This window comes from Bombina bombina, chromosome 1, assembly GCF_027579735.1.
Source record: "Bombina bombina isolate aBomBom1 chromosome 1, aBomBom1.pri, whole genome shotgun sequence".
Lineage (NCBI taxonomy): Eukaryota > Metazoa > Chordata > Amphibia > Anura > Bombinatoridae > Bombina > Bombina bombina.
Window position 1 is genome coordinate 352,318,420 of NC_069499.1, and position 21,214 is coordinate 352,339,633.

A 21,214-nucleotide genomic window follows, 5' to 3' on the forward strand; every position below is an offset into this window, starting at 1 on the left:
ATGAAGCTGCCATCCTTATAACTGACTTAACTATATATAAAGGTTCAGAACTCTCTCAGCCCAGGCCAGGCTTCAGGGCTTTCTTTACATTTGTTGCGTTATGGTTTGACGTGTGTTGTGACGAAACAGTTGGTGCTACACTTATAGGGAATTTTGTTTCCATGCATCTCTTATTTTTAGATATGTTTGGGAATATACCAAGGCTATATAGCATTATTGCTCTATAAGAATCCTTATATGTCCTAGATAATTTTAGGCACTCTGTGCCAAGCAGATCCAGTTTTTCAAGCTTTCTAATGTTGAATGAGAAATCTTGTTTTATCAGGTCATATAAGGTTGTCCTGTGAGGTTTAACAAAGTATATATCCTGGAGTTCTGGATAATTATAAGTCTGTCTGGTCGATGTATCAAATAAACTGCTCAGTTTAATTAGTAAGCCTTTAGTTAGCGCCTGGTCTTGTTTAACTGGTGGAGCACATTAAAATATGGTAATGCTTTCTGGTAAATGCTTTGTGTTGGAGTCACGCTCACCTATATTGCTGCCGGGGGAAAAAAAGTGATTTGTAGTTCCCCCTCAGGCATCTGTTTCAGGGGCTTTAATGTCTCCAACTAAGAGCTGGGTAGGGATTTTTGTTAAATTTTAAAAAGCTCTCAAATTTGGCAAAACGTTTATCCAAAGTCTGCATATATGCGCTTTCCCACATTGGCGCCATTGTATTAAGTCTCTGCTTGCACGGAGAGTACAGGATACAGAGATATCAAGCTGCAGTGTAGGATGGAGAAGGCCATGTTATCCGGTGTTGTGGATGGATGTAAGATGACGGTCGTTGATAGACTGTACTGGTTTAACCCGGGGGGGGGAGGGGTTATTGTCTAACAATGTGCCGCCACCCTAGGCCTTAGACTTCCAATCTATGACTCCAGTGTCATGACAAAAAGATGTTGCTGTTAGAGTCAAATAATCAGCGGTTTATTGAGGATTCTGCCAGAGTTTAGAGAGAGTGCGTCCTGTCAGGAACGCTGGATGGCCATGCCCCCACGCAAGTTTTATGGAGGATGTAAGTTTGTTTAATGTTCTCGTAAGTTCAGCACAAAAGTACTTTCTAGTGGGGGGATGTAGCAGCTACTTATCTCAGGCTTCTGGTATAAGGAATACCTGGGATACCAGCAGTTTAGGATAAGGTAATTTTTTCTATGGTAAGTGATCAGGACAGCAAATAGCCAGAGCAGCCCCAAGCCAAATTGGTTAACAGGTAATTATAGACTCCTTGTTAGTCACTAATTTCATAGATTTTCCTAGCAGCCAGTACCAGTGGTCACATATGGAGAATACTAATGGAAAGCTAATGACAGACAATGTTTTAGCAATGTCATATGTCAAGAAGCATTGAGGGACAATGAGTCATCAGTTACTTTGAAAAGCAACAAATGTATTTGTGCAGGGATTTGTCTGCAAAGACTGACAAGAGCATCGCTGAAGAAAACACAAGCAGAAGGCGGATTCTCTCTGAACATTGATCCCTCCAGGAAAATGGTGCTTGAAAAGAAAACTGTTTGAGACTGTGTGGGTGAGACTTCAGAGAGATGCAATGTCTACAAAAGAAATTTAAATGAAAAAAGTCTTTAAAAGTCTTTCTTCAGATCAGAAGCAGCAAAAAAGTGATGCTCACAGATACAGTGCAGTTATTCACTGGCATATTTGTATTGTAGGTTCTCACAAGCATATGGTATTAGGGTACTAAAGTTTGATATTATAGACCGTTATCCAAGCTCAAAATCTTAGACAAGACCCTTATGAATCCATAAGCCACAGTAGTCTATTTTTTTATTCTATCCCTAACTGAGCATTCAAAATGTAATTTTTTTGTTTTTTTATATAAAATTATATATATATACACACACACACACCAGGTCCATCACAACATGAAAAAGACATGTACAGAAATGGCATTTAGACATTTGTGAGGTATAGAAGTTGCAACATTCTCCCCCACCTCTTGGGCGGGCGAACGTCGCCAGATGTAGTTTAGTCTCCACGTCAAGACGGAACCCAGCATCATTTTTTTTAAACATTTTTTTGTAAACGAATAACATAACAACAACACATAACATAAAACAACACATCACAAGATATGGAAAGAGATTACCATATCAGATCCTCCACTCCAGGGAGGGGGAGGGTAGCCACTCTTTCACCCTGGCACAAGTAGTAGACAAGTATCAGTCAAAATGTACATTTTTAATGGATATTCCTGTGAATACATCAACATATTTTCTGTGGGAGGTTGTCCCTTTTAGCCAATGAGCAACAAATGTCTAGGTATTTGTCACACTTCCTGTTAATTTCACTTTGAACATCTTCTACTAAAAAAAATAATCCGAGTTCTATTTCGTTACCATCTATATTTACTGTTGTAAGTCATACCATATCAGAAGGCAGAGAAGAGTCCTTCTATTTAAGGATGTAGAAATGTATTAATTCCTACAGCATAAACACTATTGGTAATCTAATTGGGCGTTTGTTTTGTCAGTAACAGTCAAGTGCAGAGCACACAAATTCACAAAGCTTACTAGCAGATTTGGCCCGGGAAGTAAATAAGGGTTAACTCAAGTTAAAATTAAACTTGCATGATTTAGATAGAACATGCCATTTGAAACAACTTTCCTATTTACTTTCATTAACAAAATGTGCACAGTCTTTTTATATTTATTCTTTTTGAGTCACCAGCTCCTACTGAGCATGTGCAAGAATTCACATAATATATGCATATGCCTGTTGTGATTGGCTGATGGCTGTCACATGGTACAGGAGGAGTGGAAATAGACATAAAAAAAAAATCTAGTTCAGACTAAGTGCTAGTGCATTGTCTTTTTATCATGCATTTGTCGATTATGCAAATCTCCTGTATTTACTGCTCCTTTATGCGGTTGAATATAATGTATCTGTTTTATGCTAATGATTTCTGAACATTCGCTGATATTGTCAGTGTGTTTTTCCAGCAATTACAAACATAAAATGGCTCTGCTGTTAAGAATGTTGCTCTTGAGGGGTATTATCTACCGAAAAACAACAACAAAAAATGAATTTGTTTAATTAATTTCATGATATAAATGACAAGATGGCAATATCGGGGGTTTATCAGAGGATGTCATCAAATAAAAGGCCTGTATGCTGATTGATCCCTTGTAATAGTGCGTAGTGATGATAATAGATTACGTGTGCGATTAACCTGTTGTGAGAATGTCTCTCTCTAAGGGATTTGAACAGGGGCATTATCAGTACAGTGGGCTTGTGTGTGTGTATCTGGTTAATTTTATTAGTGTAAATTTGCTAATTATTACAATTTTACTTGATTAGGAAGGAAGGGTTTCTATGTTTGGTGACATTGCTTCCTGATGTCATTCTATATGGCAGTGCTAATATCAGTGTGTTTTGCAGATGTGCAAAATCAATGTTACATCCAGTAGCTTTTTATGGTACCCTGTAATGAGCTTAAAAGTTTTGTCTGGGGTTTATCAAGAATTTTTACCTGTGGAATTCAATAGGTAAAAAATTACTCTGAAAATGTTCAGATTAATTATAAAGAATTCAGATTAGTAGTGATCGGACCGGCACACATTATGTTTAGGGCCATTTTTCAAAAAACTGATGAGGAAAAAAGGTGTTTCTGATAAACAATTAAAATGGCTGATGGCGTCAACATCATAAGATGGTCATCTGTGACTATTTACATGTAAATAATTATCAAATGAGGGATTGTTAATGATCCCTAAATAATAAAGCGCTCCAGTTATATAAGCTCTAAAGCAGCCCCTGGGAACCAGCCCAGAGTAGTGTCAATTATTTGCAATTAACATATCTTGTAGTAATTCCTATTCAATGCTTTCTGCATCATTCTAATGTGAGTGCTAACTTATACATCCTTGGTTTAGTCTCGCTTACAGTAACTAGTATGGGATCAGTCTTAATGCTAAAGTCATTTCATTTGCTAAGTGGAAGACAGGTGGACGTTAGAATTAGCAGCGTTCGTAAAGTATCAGGGATTTTAATCTTAAAAAAGCAACCAGATAGTGTTAGGACCTGGCTAGTCTAGAAGTAATTATACACAGGTTTTTGTAAATGTTTGTAGGTGATGTAAGTTTCTCTGTAAAATGAGCTCTTCATCTGTGTGAGTCACTATGTCTTATTCCTTCAGGCTCTCCTTTGTTCCTGTGACTCACCAACCTCGCTGGCCAATGATCCCAATATCCGAATGATCACACTGTATGACAACGAAGAGGTAAGCCCTGCAGGGGGAGGGGCTGAAAGCTGCCTGTGACACACAAATGTACGGTGACAGTACAGATCTAAAGGAACAGGTGCAGAGGGACAAGCAGCTGCAGTCACACTTATGAAGGGGGAACATGAGATTTGTTAGCGCGCACAGACTGTAAAGTGCAAGAGCTGACGTATGTAGACAGGAAAGCACTTGCAGGCGACAACGAAAGATCCATTTCAACCAATCGTGTACACAATTATTATACAGTATTTCTTTACATGGTGCTGTTTCCCAAAATCAGATCCCTATGCACATCCAGAAATGTTCATTCTTTTTTGAACTTGCAAGATAAGCTCTTAAAATGAATTTATTTTTGGTGACATAAAATTACAATTTTCACAACCCCCCCCCCCTTTTTTATTTTATTTTTCTGTTGTCTTGTACATAGAGAGAAAATAAATAACATTCTTAAAGAAAGATACACAAAAATAGTGAGATGCAATATCATGGGTGTTACGCGTGTGTGTGTGTGTGTATATATGTATATATATGTGTATATATATATATATATATATATATATATATATATATATATATATATATATATATCTCAAGCAGGAAACAGCACTCTCTGGACTTAAGTTTAAACAAATAGTTTATTCGGTAACGTTTCGGGGAATGCTCCCCTTCATCAGGGTCAGGCTGTTTCCTGCTTGCTACATTTCACCTACTCTAGCACCCTGGCCCTTGGAGAACTGTTTGTGAGAGTGCAACTGCCTCTTTTTGCTTATATATATATATATATATATATATATATATATATATATATATATATATATATATATATATATATATATATATATATATATATATATATATATATATATATTATGTTTAATGAGAAAACTCCCTTCATAAAGTTTCTGCAATGTTTTAGTAGTCCTGTCACTAAAATGTTTTTTTTTCGGACTTATTTTATTATGGGCTTATGCGGGTTGCCATGTGATTCAGGGAAAAAAAATAAATATATATATATATATATATATATTTTACACACACACACATAACATAGAGGATCTGCACTCACTGGACTTGTGAATACAAAAAGTGTTAATTGGTGATGTTTCGAAGGACACAGTTCCCCTTCCTCAAGAGGTTGATCTGAGAAAGGGGAACTGTGTCCCCACGAAATGTCACCAATAAACACTTTGGGCTAGATTACAAGTGGAGCGCTATCTTTAGCGCAAGGAGCGAAAACAAGATTGCAATGATTTTTTTACACTCTAATCAATATTACACGCTGTTTATATTACCACAAATTAATTTACACAAACTCACTCTACGTTACACTCCACATATTTTCTATGGGTGCCAATGTCCGCCCGTATGACAAATTGCATTTAACGCTTTATAAGACCCGAACGTTCACATAAAAAGTTTGGTCGGAAGAAACAGTTGGACTAAACTAAACTATTAACTCCTAAACCACCACATAGCCCACTGCAAACTGCCCCTAAACCGCCACAACCCCCATCGCAAAGTACCCACTAACATTTAAAAAACCTAACACCCCCTGAGTTACAAAAAAAACTAACATTTACCTAAAAAAAAAAAAAAACTACCATTACAGGAAAAAAAAAAATATTACAGAAAAAGCTAATTACCAAAACTAAAAAACACAGTTATACCTATTCTAAAGCCACACTTTAAAAAAAATCCCCTCGATAAAAAAAAAAAACATACTGCCACTAAAATAAACTATAAGGCTTTTTTGTAGGGCATTGCCTTAAAGCTCTTTTTCACAATAATAAATGCTAGCCCATTCTACAATACAAGTAACCCCTCACCCACCCCAAAAAAAGGCTATCTAAAAAAACCTACTTTAAAATTTGTCCCGAAAAGGGCATTTTATTTGGGCATTATCCTTAGAAGTGCATTTGGTAGGGCAGTGCCCTAAAGCTTTTTGCTGTCCAAAAAGTAAAAGGAAAAAAAACATTCTAAAAATAAAAAGCCTACCCAAAAAAGCCTACCACTAAACCCCAAAGATGGTACTCGCCAAACTTGAATTCGGCACCTACATGATCGACAACTGTGGTGCTCTTCTTCTATCCCTTTTCTTTCTTCATCTATCTTCGGATCTTCCTTTCATTTTCAAATTCAAATCAGCCAATAGAATGAAAGCTTTTCCTATTGTCTGATTATTTTTAAATTTGAAAATCAAAATCGGCCAATAGAAATGCAATGTTACCCAGATATAAAGGGGGTACCTCGCATTCAAAATTCAGTATGCGGCGGGTGACTGCATGAAGAGGACGTCGGGGATGGAAGATCCATAGAAAAGAAGATGGATGAAGATAGAAGACTGCCGCCGGGATACAAGAGAAACGCAACAGTTGGCGATCACATAGGAGCTGGATTCAAGTATGGTGAGTACCATCTTTGGGGTTTAGTGAAAGGCTTTTTTTTGGGGGGTGGGTTTTTTATTTTTAGAATATGGGTTTTGTTTTGTTTTTTATTTTTGGGCAGTAAATAGCTTTAGGGCAATGCCCAACCAAATGCCATTTTCAGGGCAATTTTTAGAGTGTTTTTTTTTTTAGATAGCCTTTTTTGGGGGGTTGGGGGGTTACTTGTATTGTAGAATGGGCTAGTGTTTATTTTTGAGAAATAGCACTTAAAGGGACATAAAACCCACATTTCTTCTTTCATGATTCAGATAGAGCATGCAATTTTTAACCACTTTCTAATTTTACTCCTTTTATCTAATTTTGCTTCATTCTCTTGATTATTCTTTGCTGAAAAGCATATCTAGATAGCCTCAGTAGCTGCTGATTGGGTGCTGCACGTATATGCCTCGTGTGATTGGCTCATACATGTGAATTGCTATTTATTCAACAAAGTATATCTAAAGAATAAAGCAAATTAGATAATAGAAGTACATTGGAATGCTGTTTAAAATTGTATTCTCTATCTGAATCATGAAAAATAAATGTTTGGTTTAGTGTCCCTTTAATCACTAGGGCAATGCCCTTCAAAGTGCTTTTGCTATAGTTTTATTTTAGTGTCAGTATAGGATTTTTTATTTTGGGGTGGATTTGTTTGTTTTTTTAAGTGGGTCTTTAGTTCTAGAATAGGCATAACTTGTTTGTAATGGTAGGTTTTCTATTTTCTATAATGGTAGGTTTTTTTTTTCATATAATTTTTAGGTTTTTTTTTGTACCTATAATGTTAGTTGTGTTTGTTTGTTTGTTTTTTAACTTAGGGGGTGTTAGGTAAGGGGTGTTAGCTAGTTAGGGGGTTTAGAGGTTAGTGAGTACTTTGCAATGGGGGTTCTGGTGGTTTAGGGGTTAATAGTGTAGAGGTTTTTTATTCCGTTTAGTGGTTATTAGAGTAGGCTATTCAGGTTAGCATGCAAGTATGGGTTAGATTATTAATATTATTTTGCTTTTCTCACTCCATTGAAGTCTTTGGGGGAGTACATTAACACGGTTGCGATATTCTAACTTCGGCACTTTGTGAGAAAACAAAAAACTTTACTTTTAACTTGTAATACGTGTGCTTTGCAAAGAGCCAAAGTCAAGTGGAGTCAGCTCACGAACGGAAGCGATAAATACCGTTCCAACCATAATCTAGCCTTTTGTGTTCACAAGTCCAATGACCACAAATCAAGTTTGTTCCTGTCAGTAGTTCATAGGGTGAGATTGCAATTTATATAAAATTGTTTTTAATATGGCATACATACTTGCACACTAATTTTGTGTATACATAATCAACAGGACTGAAGTGGTTTTCTGTTGAAGGAAAAAAATCTAATTACATCAATACTTAAAGGGACAGTCTACTCCATGTTTAAAAAGATAGATAATCCGTTTTATTACCCATTCCCCATTTTTGCATAACCAACACGGTTATATTAATATACTCTCAGATTACCTTGTATCTAAGACTCTGCAGACTGCCTCCTTATACTAGTTCTTTTGAAATACTTGCATTTTAGTCAATCAGTGCTGACTCCTAGGTAACTCCATGGGAGTGAGCACAATGTTATATATATGGAATACATTAACTAGCGCTGTCTAGCTGTGAAAAACTATCAGAATGCACTGAGATAAGTGGTGGCCTTCAAGGGTTTAGAAATTAGCATATGAGCCACGTAGAAAAATACCAAGAGAACAATGCAAATTTGATGACAAAAGTTGTTTAGAATTGTATGCCCTTTCTGACTCATGAAAGTTTAATTTTAACTAGACTGTCCCTTTAATTTAATTATTAAATTGCTACTTCAAGTAAATAACTATTGCTTCAGTTTCTTTCAAGAGAGAATATATTTCTTAATATTTTAGTATATGTTTTTTTTGTGGTTTGTTTTTTACCCCAGGTAGGATCAGAGAGTTCACATGGGGCTCAGTCACTCCTGACCGAGCTGATTCTGCGTCGTATTTCCTGCACGCCACAGAACCTCACCGCCTTTGAGGAGTCTATCCCCAAGTCTTTTCTGATTAGTGCTGATATGGCACATGCTGTGCACCCTAATTACATGTAAGTAAGGAAAGTGAGGCAAATATCTCAACAGAATGTGTTTAGTATAAATGACCAAGGGATAAACAATTATAGTATAAATAACTAATTTTTAAGGATTATTCAAAATGCTGGGTGATGTTCTTTTTACATTTATCTGAGTTTCTAAGGGGATATAACTTTTTCCACAACACCAGTATTCCTCAGTAACTGTTTTAGCTTATTGGCATAACAATCTGATGATATATAATGTTTCACAGACTGTGAGGAGAAAGAAACATACAATCAGTGAAAGTTAAAGGAACATTAAAGTTAGTTATTGTATTTTATAGAGGACATGTTAATATGAATTGCAGTTTTTAAATGGACACTCCAGTCAAAATTAAACTTTTGTATGAAATTTTAAACAACTTTCCAATTTACTTCCATTAACAAAATGTACACAGTCTTTTTTTTTTTAGTTTAGCCTAGTGCAGCTACAAATCCAACTTTGGCCAAGCCCTCCCTCTAATACCTTCTGTGAAGCCTATTTACCAATGTGGGGAGATAGTCTGCCGTGGAATGCAGCAGGTTACACACACAATCACCAGCTAACTCCCAGCAATGCATTGCTGCTTATGAGCCTACCTAGGTATGATTGTCACCAATGGATACCAAGAAAACAAAGCTGATTTCATATAGGAAGTAAATTGAAATTTTGTTTGAAATTGTTTAAATTGTCAGTCAACTTCATGATGTGATTTCTAGTGTATCAATACATAGGAAATCTTGGTTTTCACATTCATTCTTTTGTTTAATGTTTCCAAGGTTTAGTTGTCTGACCATAGAGTCAGAATGGCTACATTAAGTTATCTTTTTGTATTTGCTGTTCTTATTTCTGTTTTCATGACCTGTACACGAAAAAAATAGAAGATTTCATTAAAGACTTTTGAGGAATTATTTATCAAATATTCATCAGATCTTTGAAGAGTTAGAATCACTTGAAAAATATGCTGGTTAAAAATTATTTTAAAAAAAATAAAAGTTTAAAACCGTAATGATTGGTATCTCTAGGGCGTTCTGCATCGCTCTTTTATAGATTGTGCAGTCTCATTACCTGCAGATAAAACATTTCTCTGATTCAGTAGGAGACAGAGTACAAGATGCAATTCTGTTAGCAAACTTTTTTATTTCTCCAACATTGGTGTGTCCGGTCCACGGCTTCATCCTTACTTGTGGGATATTCTCTTCCCCAACAGGAAATGGCAAAGAGCCCCAGCAAAGCTGGTCACATGATCCCTCCTAGGCTCCGCCCACCCCAGTCATTCTCTTTGCCGTTGCACAGGCAACATCTCCACGGAGATGGTTAAGAGTTTTTTGGTGTTTAAATGTAGTTTTATTCTTCTATCAAGTGTTTGTTATTTTAAAATAGTGCTGGTATGTACTATTTACTCTGAAACAGAAAAGGATGAAGATTTCTGTTTGTAAGAGGAAGATGATTTTAGCAGACAGTAACTGAAATCAATTGCTGTTTCCACACAGGACTGTTGAGATGAAGTAACTTCAGTTGGGGGAAACAGTTAGCAGTCTTTTCTGCTTAAGGTATGACTAGCCATATTTCTAACAAGACCATGTAATGCTGGAAGGCTGTCATTTCCCCTCATGGGGACCAGTAAGCCATTTTCTTAGTTAAACATAAAAGAATAAAGGGCTTCAAAAAGGGCGTAAAAACTGGTAGACATTTTTCTGGGCTAAAACAATTGCTTTACTAGGCATATTATGCAGATTCTAACTAATTATTGGTATTATAATCTTGGGGAACGTTTAGAAAAACGGCAGGCACTGTGTTGGACACCTTTTTCAGATGGGGGCCTTTCTAGTTATAGACAGAGCCTCATTCTGGGACTTTATAGGGGTTAAATGTAAAAACGGCTCCGGTTCCGTTAATTTAAGGGTTAAAGCTCTGAAATTTGGTGTGCAATACTTTTAATGCTTTAAGACACTGTGGTGAAATTTTGGTGAATTTTGAACAATTCCTTCATACTTTTTCACATATTCAGTAATAAAGTGTTTTCAGTTTGAAATTTAAAGTGACAGTAACGGTTTTATTTTAAAACGTTTTTTGTGCTTTGTTGACAAGTTTAAGCCTGTTTAACATGTCTGTACCATCAGATAAGCTATGTTCTATATGTATGAAAGCCAATGTGTCTCCCCATTTAAATTTATGTGATAATTGTGCCATAGTGTCCAAACAAAGTAAGGACAGTATTGCAACAGATAATGATATTGCCCAAGATGATTCCTCAAATGAGGGGAGTAAACATGATACTACATCATCCCCTACTGTGTCTACACCAGTTATGCCCACACAGGAGGCCCCTAGTACATCTAGTGCGCCAATACTTATTACCATGCAACAATTAACGGCTGTAATGGATAACTCCATAGCAAATCTTTTATCCAAAATGCCTACTTATCAGAGAAAGCGCGATTGCTCTGTTTTAAACACTGAAGAGCAAGAGGACGCTGATGATAACTGTTCTGACATACCCTCACACCAATCTCAAGGGGCCATGAGGGAGGTTTTGTCTGATGGAGAAATTTCAGATTCAGGAAAAATTTCTCATCAAGCTGAACCTGATGTTGTGACATTTAAATTTAAATTAGAACATCTCCGCGCACTGCTTAAGGAGGTGTTATCTACTCTGGATGATTGTGACAATTTGGTCATTCCAGAGAAATTATGTAAGATGGACAAGTTCCTAGAGGTTCCGGTGCCCCCCCGACGCTTTTCCTATACCCAAGCGGGTGGCGGACATAGTAAATAAAGAGTGGGAAAGGCCCGGCATACCTTTTGTTCCCCCCCCTATATTTAAGAAATTATTTCCTATAGTCGACCCCAGAAAGGACTTATGGCAGACAGTCCCCAAGGTCGAGGGGGCGGTTTCTACTCTAAACAAACGCACTACTATTCCTATCGAAGATAGTTGTGCTTTCAAAGATCCTATGGATAAGAAATTAGAGGGTTTGCTTAAAAAGATTTTTGTACAGCAAGGTTACCTTCTACAACCAATTTCATGCATTGTTCCTGTCACTACGGCAGCGTGTTTCTGGTTCGAGGAACTAGAAAAATCGCTCAGTAAAGAATCTTCGTATGAGGAGGTTATGGACAGAGTTCAAGCACTTAAATTGGCTAACTCTTTTGTTTTAGATGCCGCTTTGCAATTAGCTAGATTAGCAGCGAAAAATTCAGGGTTTGCTGTTGTGGCGCGCAGAGTGCTTTGGCTAAAGTCTTGGTCAGCGGATGTGTCTTCCAAGACAAAATTGCTTAACATTCCTTTCAAAGGTAAAACATTATTTGGACCTGATTTGAAAGAGATTATTTCAGACATCACTGGGGGAAAGGGCCACGCCCTCCCACAGGATAGGTCTTTTAAGGCTAATAATAAGCCTAATTTTCGTCCCTTTCGCAGAAACGGACCAGTCTCTAATTCTGTATCCTCTAAGCAAGAGGGTAATACTTCACAACCCAAACCAGCCTGGAAACCAATGCAAGGCTGGAACAAGGGTAAGCAGGCCAAGAAGCCTACCACTGCTACCAAAACAGCATGAAGGGATAGCCCCCGATCCGGGACCGGATCTAGTGGGGGGCAGACTTTCTCTCTTTGCTCAGGCTTGGGCAAGAGATGTTCAGGATCCTTGGGCGCTAGAAATAGTTTCTCAAGGTTATCTCCTGGAATTCAAGGAACTACCCCCAAGGGGAAGGTTCCACAGGTCTCAATTATCTTCAAACCAAATAAAGAGACAGGCATTCTTACATTGTGTAGAAGACCTGTTAAAGATGGGAGTGATACATCCAGTTCCAATAAGAGAACAAGGAATGGGATTTTATTCCAATCTGTTCATAGTTCCCAAAAAAGAGGGAACATTCAGACCAATTTTGGATCTAAAGATCCGAAACAAATTTCTCAGGGTACCATCGTTCAAAATGGAAACTATTCGAACGATCCTACCTACTATCCAGGAAAATCAATTTATGACTACCGTGGATTTAAAGGATGCGTACCTACATATTCCTATCCACAAGGAACATCATCAGTTCCTAAGGTTCGCTTTTCTGGACAAGCATTACCAGTTTGTGGCACTTCCATTTGGATTAGCCACTGCTCCAAGGATTTTCACAAAGGTACTAGGGTCCCTTCTAGCGGTTCTAAGACCAAGGGGCATTGCAGTAGTACCTTACTTGGACGACATCCTGATTCAAGCGTCGTCCCTATCAAAAGCAAAGGCTCATATGGACATCGTCCTAGCCTTTCTCAGATCTCACGGATGGAAGGTGAACAAAGAAAAAAGTTCTCTGTCCCCGTCAACAAGAGTTCCCTTCTTGGGAACAATAATAGATTCCTTAGAAATGAGGATTTTTCTGACAGAGGTCAGAAAATCAAAACTTCTAAGCTCTTGTCAAGTACTTCATTCTGTTCCTCGTCCTTCCATAGCGCAGTGCATGGAAGTAATAGGATTGATGGTTGCAACAATGGACATAGTTCCTTTTGCACGAATTCATCTAAGACCATTACAACTGTGCATGCTCAGACAGTGGAATGGGGATTATACAGACTTGTCTCCGACGATTCAAGTAGATCAAAAGACCAGAGATTCACTCCGTTGGTGGCTGACCCTGGACAATCTGTCACAGGGAATGAGCTTCCGCAGACCAGAGTGGGTCATTGTCACGACCGACGCCAGCCTAGTGGGCTGGGGCGCGGTCTGGGAATCCCTGAAAGCTCAGGGTCTATGGTCTCGGGAAGAGTCTCTTATCCCGATAAACATTCTGGAACTGAGAGCGATATTCAATGCTCTCAGAGCTTGGCCTCAACTAGCAAAGGCCAAATTCATAAGGTTTCAGTCAGACAACATGACGACCATTGCATATATCAATCATCAGGGGGGAACAAGGACTTCCCTGGCGATGAAAGAAGTGACCAAGATAATTCAATGGGCGGAGGATCACTCCTGCCACTTGTCTGCGATCCACATCCCAGGAGTGGAAAATTGGGAAGCGGATTTTCTGAGTCGTCAGACATTCCATCCGGGGGAGTGGGAACTCCATCCGGAAATCTTTGCCCAAATAACTCAATTATGGGGCATTCCAGACATCGATCTGATGGCGTCTCGTCAGAACTTCAAGGTTCCTTGCTACGGGTCCAGATCCAGGGATCCCAAGGCGACCCTAGTAGATGCACTAGTAGCACCTTGGACCTTCAACCTAGCTTATGTATTCCCACCGTTTCCTCTCATCCCCAGGCTGGTAGCCAGGATCAATCAGGAGAGGGCCTCGGTGATCTTGATAGCTCCTGCGTGGCCACGCAGGACTTGGTATGCAGACCTGGTGAATATGTCATCGGCTCCACCATGGAAGCTACCTTTGAGACAGGACCTTCTTGTTCAGGGTCCATTCGAACATCCGAATCTGGTTTCCCTCCAACTGACGGCTTGGAGATTGAACGCTTGATTTTATCAAAGCGTGGGTTTTCAGATTCTGTAATAGATACTCTGATTCAGGCTAGAAAGCCTGTAACTAGAAAAATTTACCATAAAATATGGAAAAAATATATCTGTTGGTGTGAATCTAAAGGATTCCCATGGAACAAGATAAAAATTCCTAAGATTCTATCCTTTCTACAAGAAGGTTTGGAGAAAGGATTATCTGCAAGTTCTCTGAAGGGACAGATCTCTGCTTTATCTGTTTTACTTCACAAAAGACTGGCAGCTGTGCCAGATGTTCAAGCATTTGTTCAGGCTTTGGTTAGGATCAAGCCTGTTTACAGACCTTTGACTCCTCCCTGGAGTCTAAATCTAGTTCTTTCAGTTCTTCAAGGGGTTCCGTTTGAACCCTTACATTCCGTAGATATTAAGTTATTATCTTGGAAAGTTTTGTTTTTGGTTGCAATTTCTTCTGCTAGAAGAGTTTCAGAGTTATCTGCTCTGCAGTAAACAAAAACTTGGGTGTAAGAGAGGCGCTGTGTACACAGCTGAGAGAACCAACAATAGCTAAAAAAGATTTAAAAAATCTCAATATGTATAATACAATGTATCGTAAAATTAGATATATATCAATATGTATAATAAAAAACAAACATAGAAAGGAATAATATAAGCTAGTTTAATAAAAAGCAATAATAAATAACAATGGTAAGTTGTGGCCACAACTAAATAAAATGATGAAGGAAAAATCAGCAGCATAGATTTACAGTTCACAATTCAAACGCTATTAATTATCTATGACAGTTCAGCGATGTAATATCACTTAGATAAGGTGCAATACTAAGCCTCCTGTAAGTAAATAAGACTGAAATAATAGGCTTGTAATTTCTCCGATAATGTCCGTATGTGATTTAACTCTAGTGAGTTAAGATATCCTTTGTGAATGAAAGAGTCCCGTTGAAAGTGTGTAGGCAAATTCCTATTGCGTGTACTGAGTTGAGCTCCGTGAGTTAAAGTGAGTGAGAGACAGGGCAATCTACTGTTCTGCCGTACTGTGTTAAAGTGCAAGTGATAGATAGTTCTTTGTTAAGTGAACTAGTAGATACGTGAATTTCTTTGAGTTAGCTTATTTGCAAAAAAGTGACAAATTTTCTTCTTTGAGAATAGTTTATCAATGTGATAGTTATAAAATGTTCAATGTAAATCTTCAGCTGTATGACAGGCTTATTAGCTGCGCTCCCCGGCCAGCGTATGTGTGTAGATGCGTGGCGGAAGTACTCACAGCTGCTTCACTGTCTGTGACAGCACTGAATCCTTTCTAGTTGCCGTTCGGCTGTTCCGTTGAAAGAATGGACAATGGTCTCCTTGATCTTCCTGGATCCTCCTGGATCTTTCCTGGGTACTATCGATAGATGATGGGTGACAATGGAAAGTGTAAACAGACTCCACAGCTTCCTATCTACGCGTTTCAGCACTGTGAGTGCCTTTATCAAGAATGTTTTCGTGGAGTCAGAATGTTCCTTTTAAATGGTTCTCATAACCCGTATGTAAGACCCGTATGTTAGTAATGGGTCCTAGAGGTTCTCGGCTTTAGAAATATTGTATCAAAGTGTTTTACAAAATATCCAATACAGAGCAGAGCTAAACTTAATATGCAGGCAACCACAGAAATAATATAGAATATATTATTTCTGTGGTTGCCTGCATATTAAGTTTAGCTCTGCTCTGTATTGGATATTTTGTAAAACACTTTGATACAATATTTCTAAAGCCGAGAACCTCTAGGACCCATTACTAACATACGGGTCTTACATACGGGTTATGAGAACCATTTAAAAGGAACATTCTGACTCCACGAAAACATTCTTGATAAAGGCACTCACAGTGCTGAAACGCGTACATAGGAAGCTGTGGAGTCTGTTTACACTTTCCATTGTCACCCATCATCTATCGATAGTACCCAGGAAAGATCCAGGAGGATCCAGGAAGATCAAGGAGACCATTGTCCATTCTTTCAACGGAACAGCCGAACGGCAACTAGAAAGGATTCAGTGCTGTCACAGACAGTGAAGCAGCTGTGAGTACTTCCGCCACGCATCTACACACATACGCTGGCCGGGGAGCGCAGCTAATAAGCCTGTCATACAGCTGAAGATTCACATTGAACATTTTATAACTATCACATTGATAAACTATTCTCAAAGAAGAAAATTTGTCACTTTTTTGCAAATAAGCTAACTCAAAGAAATTCACGTATCTACTAGTTCACTTAACAAAGAACTATCTATCACTTTAACACAGTACGGCAGAACAGTAGATTGCCCTGTCTCTCACTCACTTTAACTCACGGAGCTCAACTCAGTACACGCAATAGGAATTTGCCTACACACTTTCAACGGGACTCTTTCATTCACAAAGGATATCTTAACTCACTAGAGTTAAATCACATACGGACATTATCGGAGAAATTACAAGCCTATTATTTCAGTCTTATTTACTTACAGGAGGCTTAGTATTGCACCTTATCTAAGTGATATTACATCGCTGAACTGTCATAGATAATTAATAGCGTTTGAATTGTGAACTGTAAATATATGCTGCTGATTTTTCTTCATCATTTTATTTAGTTGTGGCCACAACTTACCATTGTTATTTATTATTGCTTTTTATTAAACTAGCTTATATTATTCCTTTCTATGTTTGTTTTTTATTATACATATTGATATATATCTAATTTTACGATACATTGTATTATACATATTGAGATTTTTTAAATCTTTTTTAGCTATTGTTGGTTCTCTCAGCTGTGTACACAGCGCCTCTCTTACACCCAAGTTTTTGTTTTCTTTAGTGGACTGAGTAGGGAGATACCAGTCTTATTTTGAGAGGCTAAGAGGGTTAGACTTAGTCCAGACTCTTGTTTTTTGATTTTTCTGCTCTGCAGTGTTCTCCGCCCTATCTGGTGTTCCATGCAGATAAGGTGGTTTTGCGTACTAAGCCTGGTTTTCTTCCGAAAGTTGTTTCCAACAAAAATATTAACCAGGAGATAGTTGTACCTTCTTTGTGTCCGAATCCAGTTTCAAAGAAGGAACGTTTGTTACACAATTTGGACGTAGTCCGTGCTCTAAAATTCTATTTAGAGGCTACTAAAGATTTCAGACAAACATCTTCCTTGTTTGTTGTTTATTCTGGTAAAAGGAGAGGTCAAAAAGCGACTTCTACCTCTCTTTCCTTTTGGCTTAAAAGCATTATCCGATTGGCTTATGAGACTGCCGGACGGCAGCCTCCTGAAAGAATCACAGCTCACTCCACTAGGGCTGTGGCTTCCACATGGGCCTTCAAGAACGAGGCTTCTGTTGACCAGATATGTAAGGCAGCGACTTGGTCTTCACTGCACACTTTTGCCAAATTTTACAAATTTGATACTTTTGCTTCTTCGGAGGCTATTTTTGGGAGAAAGGTTTTGCAAGCCGTGGTGCCTTCCATTTAGGTGACCTGATTTGCTCCCTCCCTTCATCCGTGTCCTAAAGCTTTGGTATTGGTTCCCACAAGTAAGGATGAAGCCGTGGACCGGACACACCAATGTTGGAGAAAACAGAATTTATGCTTACCTGATAAATTACTTTCTCCAACGGTGTGTCCGGTCCACGGCCCGCCCTGGTTTTTTAATCAGGTCTGATGAATTATTTTCTCTAACTACAGTCACCACGGTATCATATGATTTCTCCTATATATATTTCCTCCTGTCCGTCGGTCGAATGACTGGGGTGGGCGGAGCCTAGGAGGGATCATGTGACCAGCTTTGCTGGGACTCTTTGCCATTTCCTGTTGGGGAAGAGAATATCCCACAAGTAAGGATGAAGCCGTGGACCGGACACACCGTTGGAGAAAGTAATTTATCAGGTAAGCATAAATTCTGTTTTTTATTAGGAAGTAGAAAACAAAACCTATAGCATACGCAGACAGGACTTATGCAACCCAAAAAACTTCATTTTCTGATTCAAACACAGCAAGCAATTATAAAAAAAGTTTGCAATTTACTTCTATTATCAAATTTGCTTTGTTCCTATGATATTCTGTGTTGAAGAGGTACCTAGGTAGGCATCTGAAGCACTGCATGGCAGGAAATAGTGCTGCTATCTAGTGCTCTTGCAAAACTGCTGCCATCTAGTGCTCTTGCAAAACTGCTGCCATCTAGTGCTCTTGCAAATGGAAAACATTCTGGCAAAACTGCTGCCATCTAGTGCTCTTGCAAAACTGCTGCCATCTAGTGCTCTTGCAAAACTGCTGCCATCTAGTGCTCTTGCAAATGGAAAACATTCTGGCAAAACTGCTGCCATATAGTGCTCCAGACTTGGGCAGGTTCCTGAGCTTCAATAAAAGAAGTACTTCCATACACAGTAAGAACCCGGATAAATAATATAATATTGAAAAACAACGCATTAAAAACAGACCCAATGGAAATAGTCTGCACAAAAGTCAGTCAGTTTTTAAATGGTGCAAACGAATCAGATGGCTTTGCACACTTAGTCCGGTCCCAGGGAGCTGGATCATTCAGGTTGCGCTGTCCATACAACCGCTACTTGGCGGGCACTTTTCCAACTCACTTATATGAGGTCATCCGGAGAAGTCCTGTGAGTGGATCGTCTCTGGCTCCCTCCTCAGATGTCACAGGGGGGTGGGTGTATCGATGCCTTACTCCTCATTGGTCAGCGTCAGAGCAGTAGGAACAAACCACAGGGCTTAGGGAAAAAGAAAGGGTTTTACCCATTCAGCTGTGCTTCATGCTAGGCAGGTCAAAGTACATTGTAGCGAATAAAGATGAGCAGAGCACTGGCTTTGTTAAAAGCTTCAATATTTTATTCCAATATAAATAAAAGCTCAGGAAACACACAGTGGTAACAAGTAAAAGGAATCAAAGACCCAGCTGACGCGTTTCAGCTATGATGGATTTCACAAAAAGCTCCCCGCCTTTTAAAATGACGACATTGGCTCCTATTGGTTAACGCACAATTATGTAAATTAACTCTTTCTTGGCCCTTATCGAAATGCCTAATATAATCAGGACCCTTAACATACCAGCTACTTTACTCCTTTGTAAATTTGCAATGCAACCAGTGGGATGTATTTTTAGAGACTACAAGGAATAGGAGCTTACCTCCCTGCATTTCAACAAAAAGATACCAAGTGAAGAAAAATTGATTATAGAAGTAAATTAGAAAGTGTTTCAAAATCACATGTTCAAGTTGAATCATGGAAAAAAGCATTTTGGGTTTCATATCCCTTTAAAAATAACAAATAGAGTAAATAGTAGCACATTGCTTTGTCTTATAATACCTTAACTGCATTCTTTATTTACAAAGAAATTACAACCGCTGAATATGAGGAAAATTCTGTATAAATAACTTGCATACCAATAGAAGTATAATGTTTAGAAACACTGGCAGAAGATTGTGATTACTGCCAGTACAAATGGAATAATATATAGCTTTAAAAGGACATTAAACACTAAATGCTTAGACTTTGATATAAATCTGTTGAAGCCAATATTCAAATATAATATTGAAATGCACTGTTCATATCTTCAAAACATTCAATTATTAGAGACATTACGCTGAAATACATATAAAACATCACTAGTTCAATATGTTAAAATATATATATATATATATATATATATATATATATATATATATATATATATATATATATATATATATATATATATATATATATATATATATATATTTACATACACGGCCATTTATCAAATGCTGGGCAAAACTCTCCATACCTGACCTCCAGACAAGTTCGGAGGGATTGAAAACCGCCAGCTAAGAGTTGGTGTATAGGTTAAGAAGCAACGGTTAATGACCATTATCCCACCTCCACCAGACTTTACAGTAAGCGCTATGCATTCTGGTAGGTAGCGTTCTGGCATTAATCACTCTAGGAAACATGCTTTAACTGCTTCTAAGTCTAGTGGGGGTGTACACGAGCCCAGTAAGTGCTTGATATTGCACATATTGATGTGAGGCTTCTGTACAGCTGCTTGGCCATGGAAACCAATTTCATGAACCTCCTTACACACCGTTCTTATGCTGATGTTGCTTCCAGAGCCTTTTTGGAACTCTGTAGTGAGTGATGCAATAGATGATAGGTGATTTTTACATACTATGCACTTCAGATCTAGTAGGGCAGCAATTTCACAAACTGACTTGTGTCATCTTATGTTGTGCCACGTTTAAAGTCACTGAGCTCTTCAGTATGGCCCATTGTACTGCCAATGTTTGTCTATGGAGATTGCATGGCAATGTGCCATCTGTAACCTGTGCTAATAAATTTGTTATGTTATCTTATATCCTTAAATGCTAAACTAATAATCTCGCTGTGTTTTATACCCCTTAAATTAGGTAACGAGATTGAGTAGAGCTATTGGAATCTTTTATTACTCAGGCATCTTTTGTTAGACAATCTGTAACTGAATCAGGTCACCTTTTTGATCTGCAGTCGTGTTTTTCTTAATAGTATGTGCTGTTTAAAGTTTGTGAAATAGCAACAATGGAAATACAGGCATCATTTAGAATGAATGCAGATAAATTACTTTTACAAAGATTTCATTACCAGTGTCCCCTTTATATTGATGATACTTAATACAGCTATATACAGTCCTGGCTAAAAGTTTTTAGAATGACACAAATATAAATTTTCACAAAGTCTGCTTCTTCAGTGTTTTTAGATCCTTTTTGTCAGATGTTACTATGGTATACTGAAGTATAATTACAAGCATTTTATAAGTGTCAATGCATCTACACAACCTCATCTATATATTTTTTATTAATTAACTCCCCGCCTTGGATGATCTCCCTTGTCATAGCATAAGTTTACACTTGTTTAAGTGCCTTTGAGTGCTACTAAACTTTCCACTTTTTCTTTTCCTTTTGCCTGTAGTTACTATAGACAGTTAGCACCCCCCA

The 21,214-nt window shown here is 38.1% G+C and overlaps 1 protein-coding gene across 4 annotated transcripts in view; it reads left to right on the plus strand.

Annotated features, from left to right (window-relative positions):
- The window catches only part of DNPEP (aspartyl aminopeptidase), a 351,605-nt gene that overhangs the window by 294,800 nt on the left and 35,591 nt on the right, over nucleotides 1-21,214 (plus strand). For all 4 annotated transcript variants that reach the window (XM_053698172.1, XM_053698174.1, XM_053698173.1 and 1 more), the window contains exons 10-11: nucleotides 4,197-4,280; nucleotides 8,635-8,795. In XM_053698172.1, coding sequence (XP_053554147.1) covers nucleotides 4,197-4,280; nucleotides 8,635-8,795 — 245 coding nt within the window. The remainder of the gene's footprint in view (nucleotides 1-4,196; nucleotides 4,281-8,634; nucleotides 8,796-21,214) is intronic.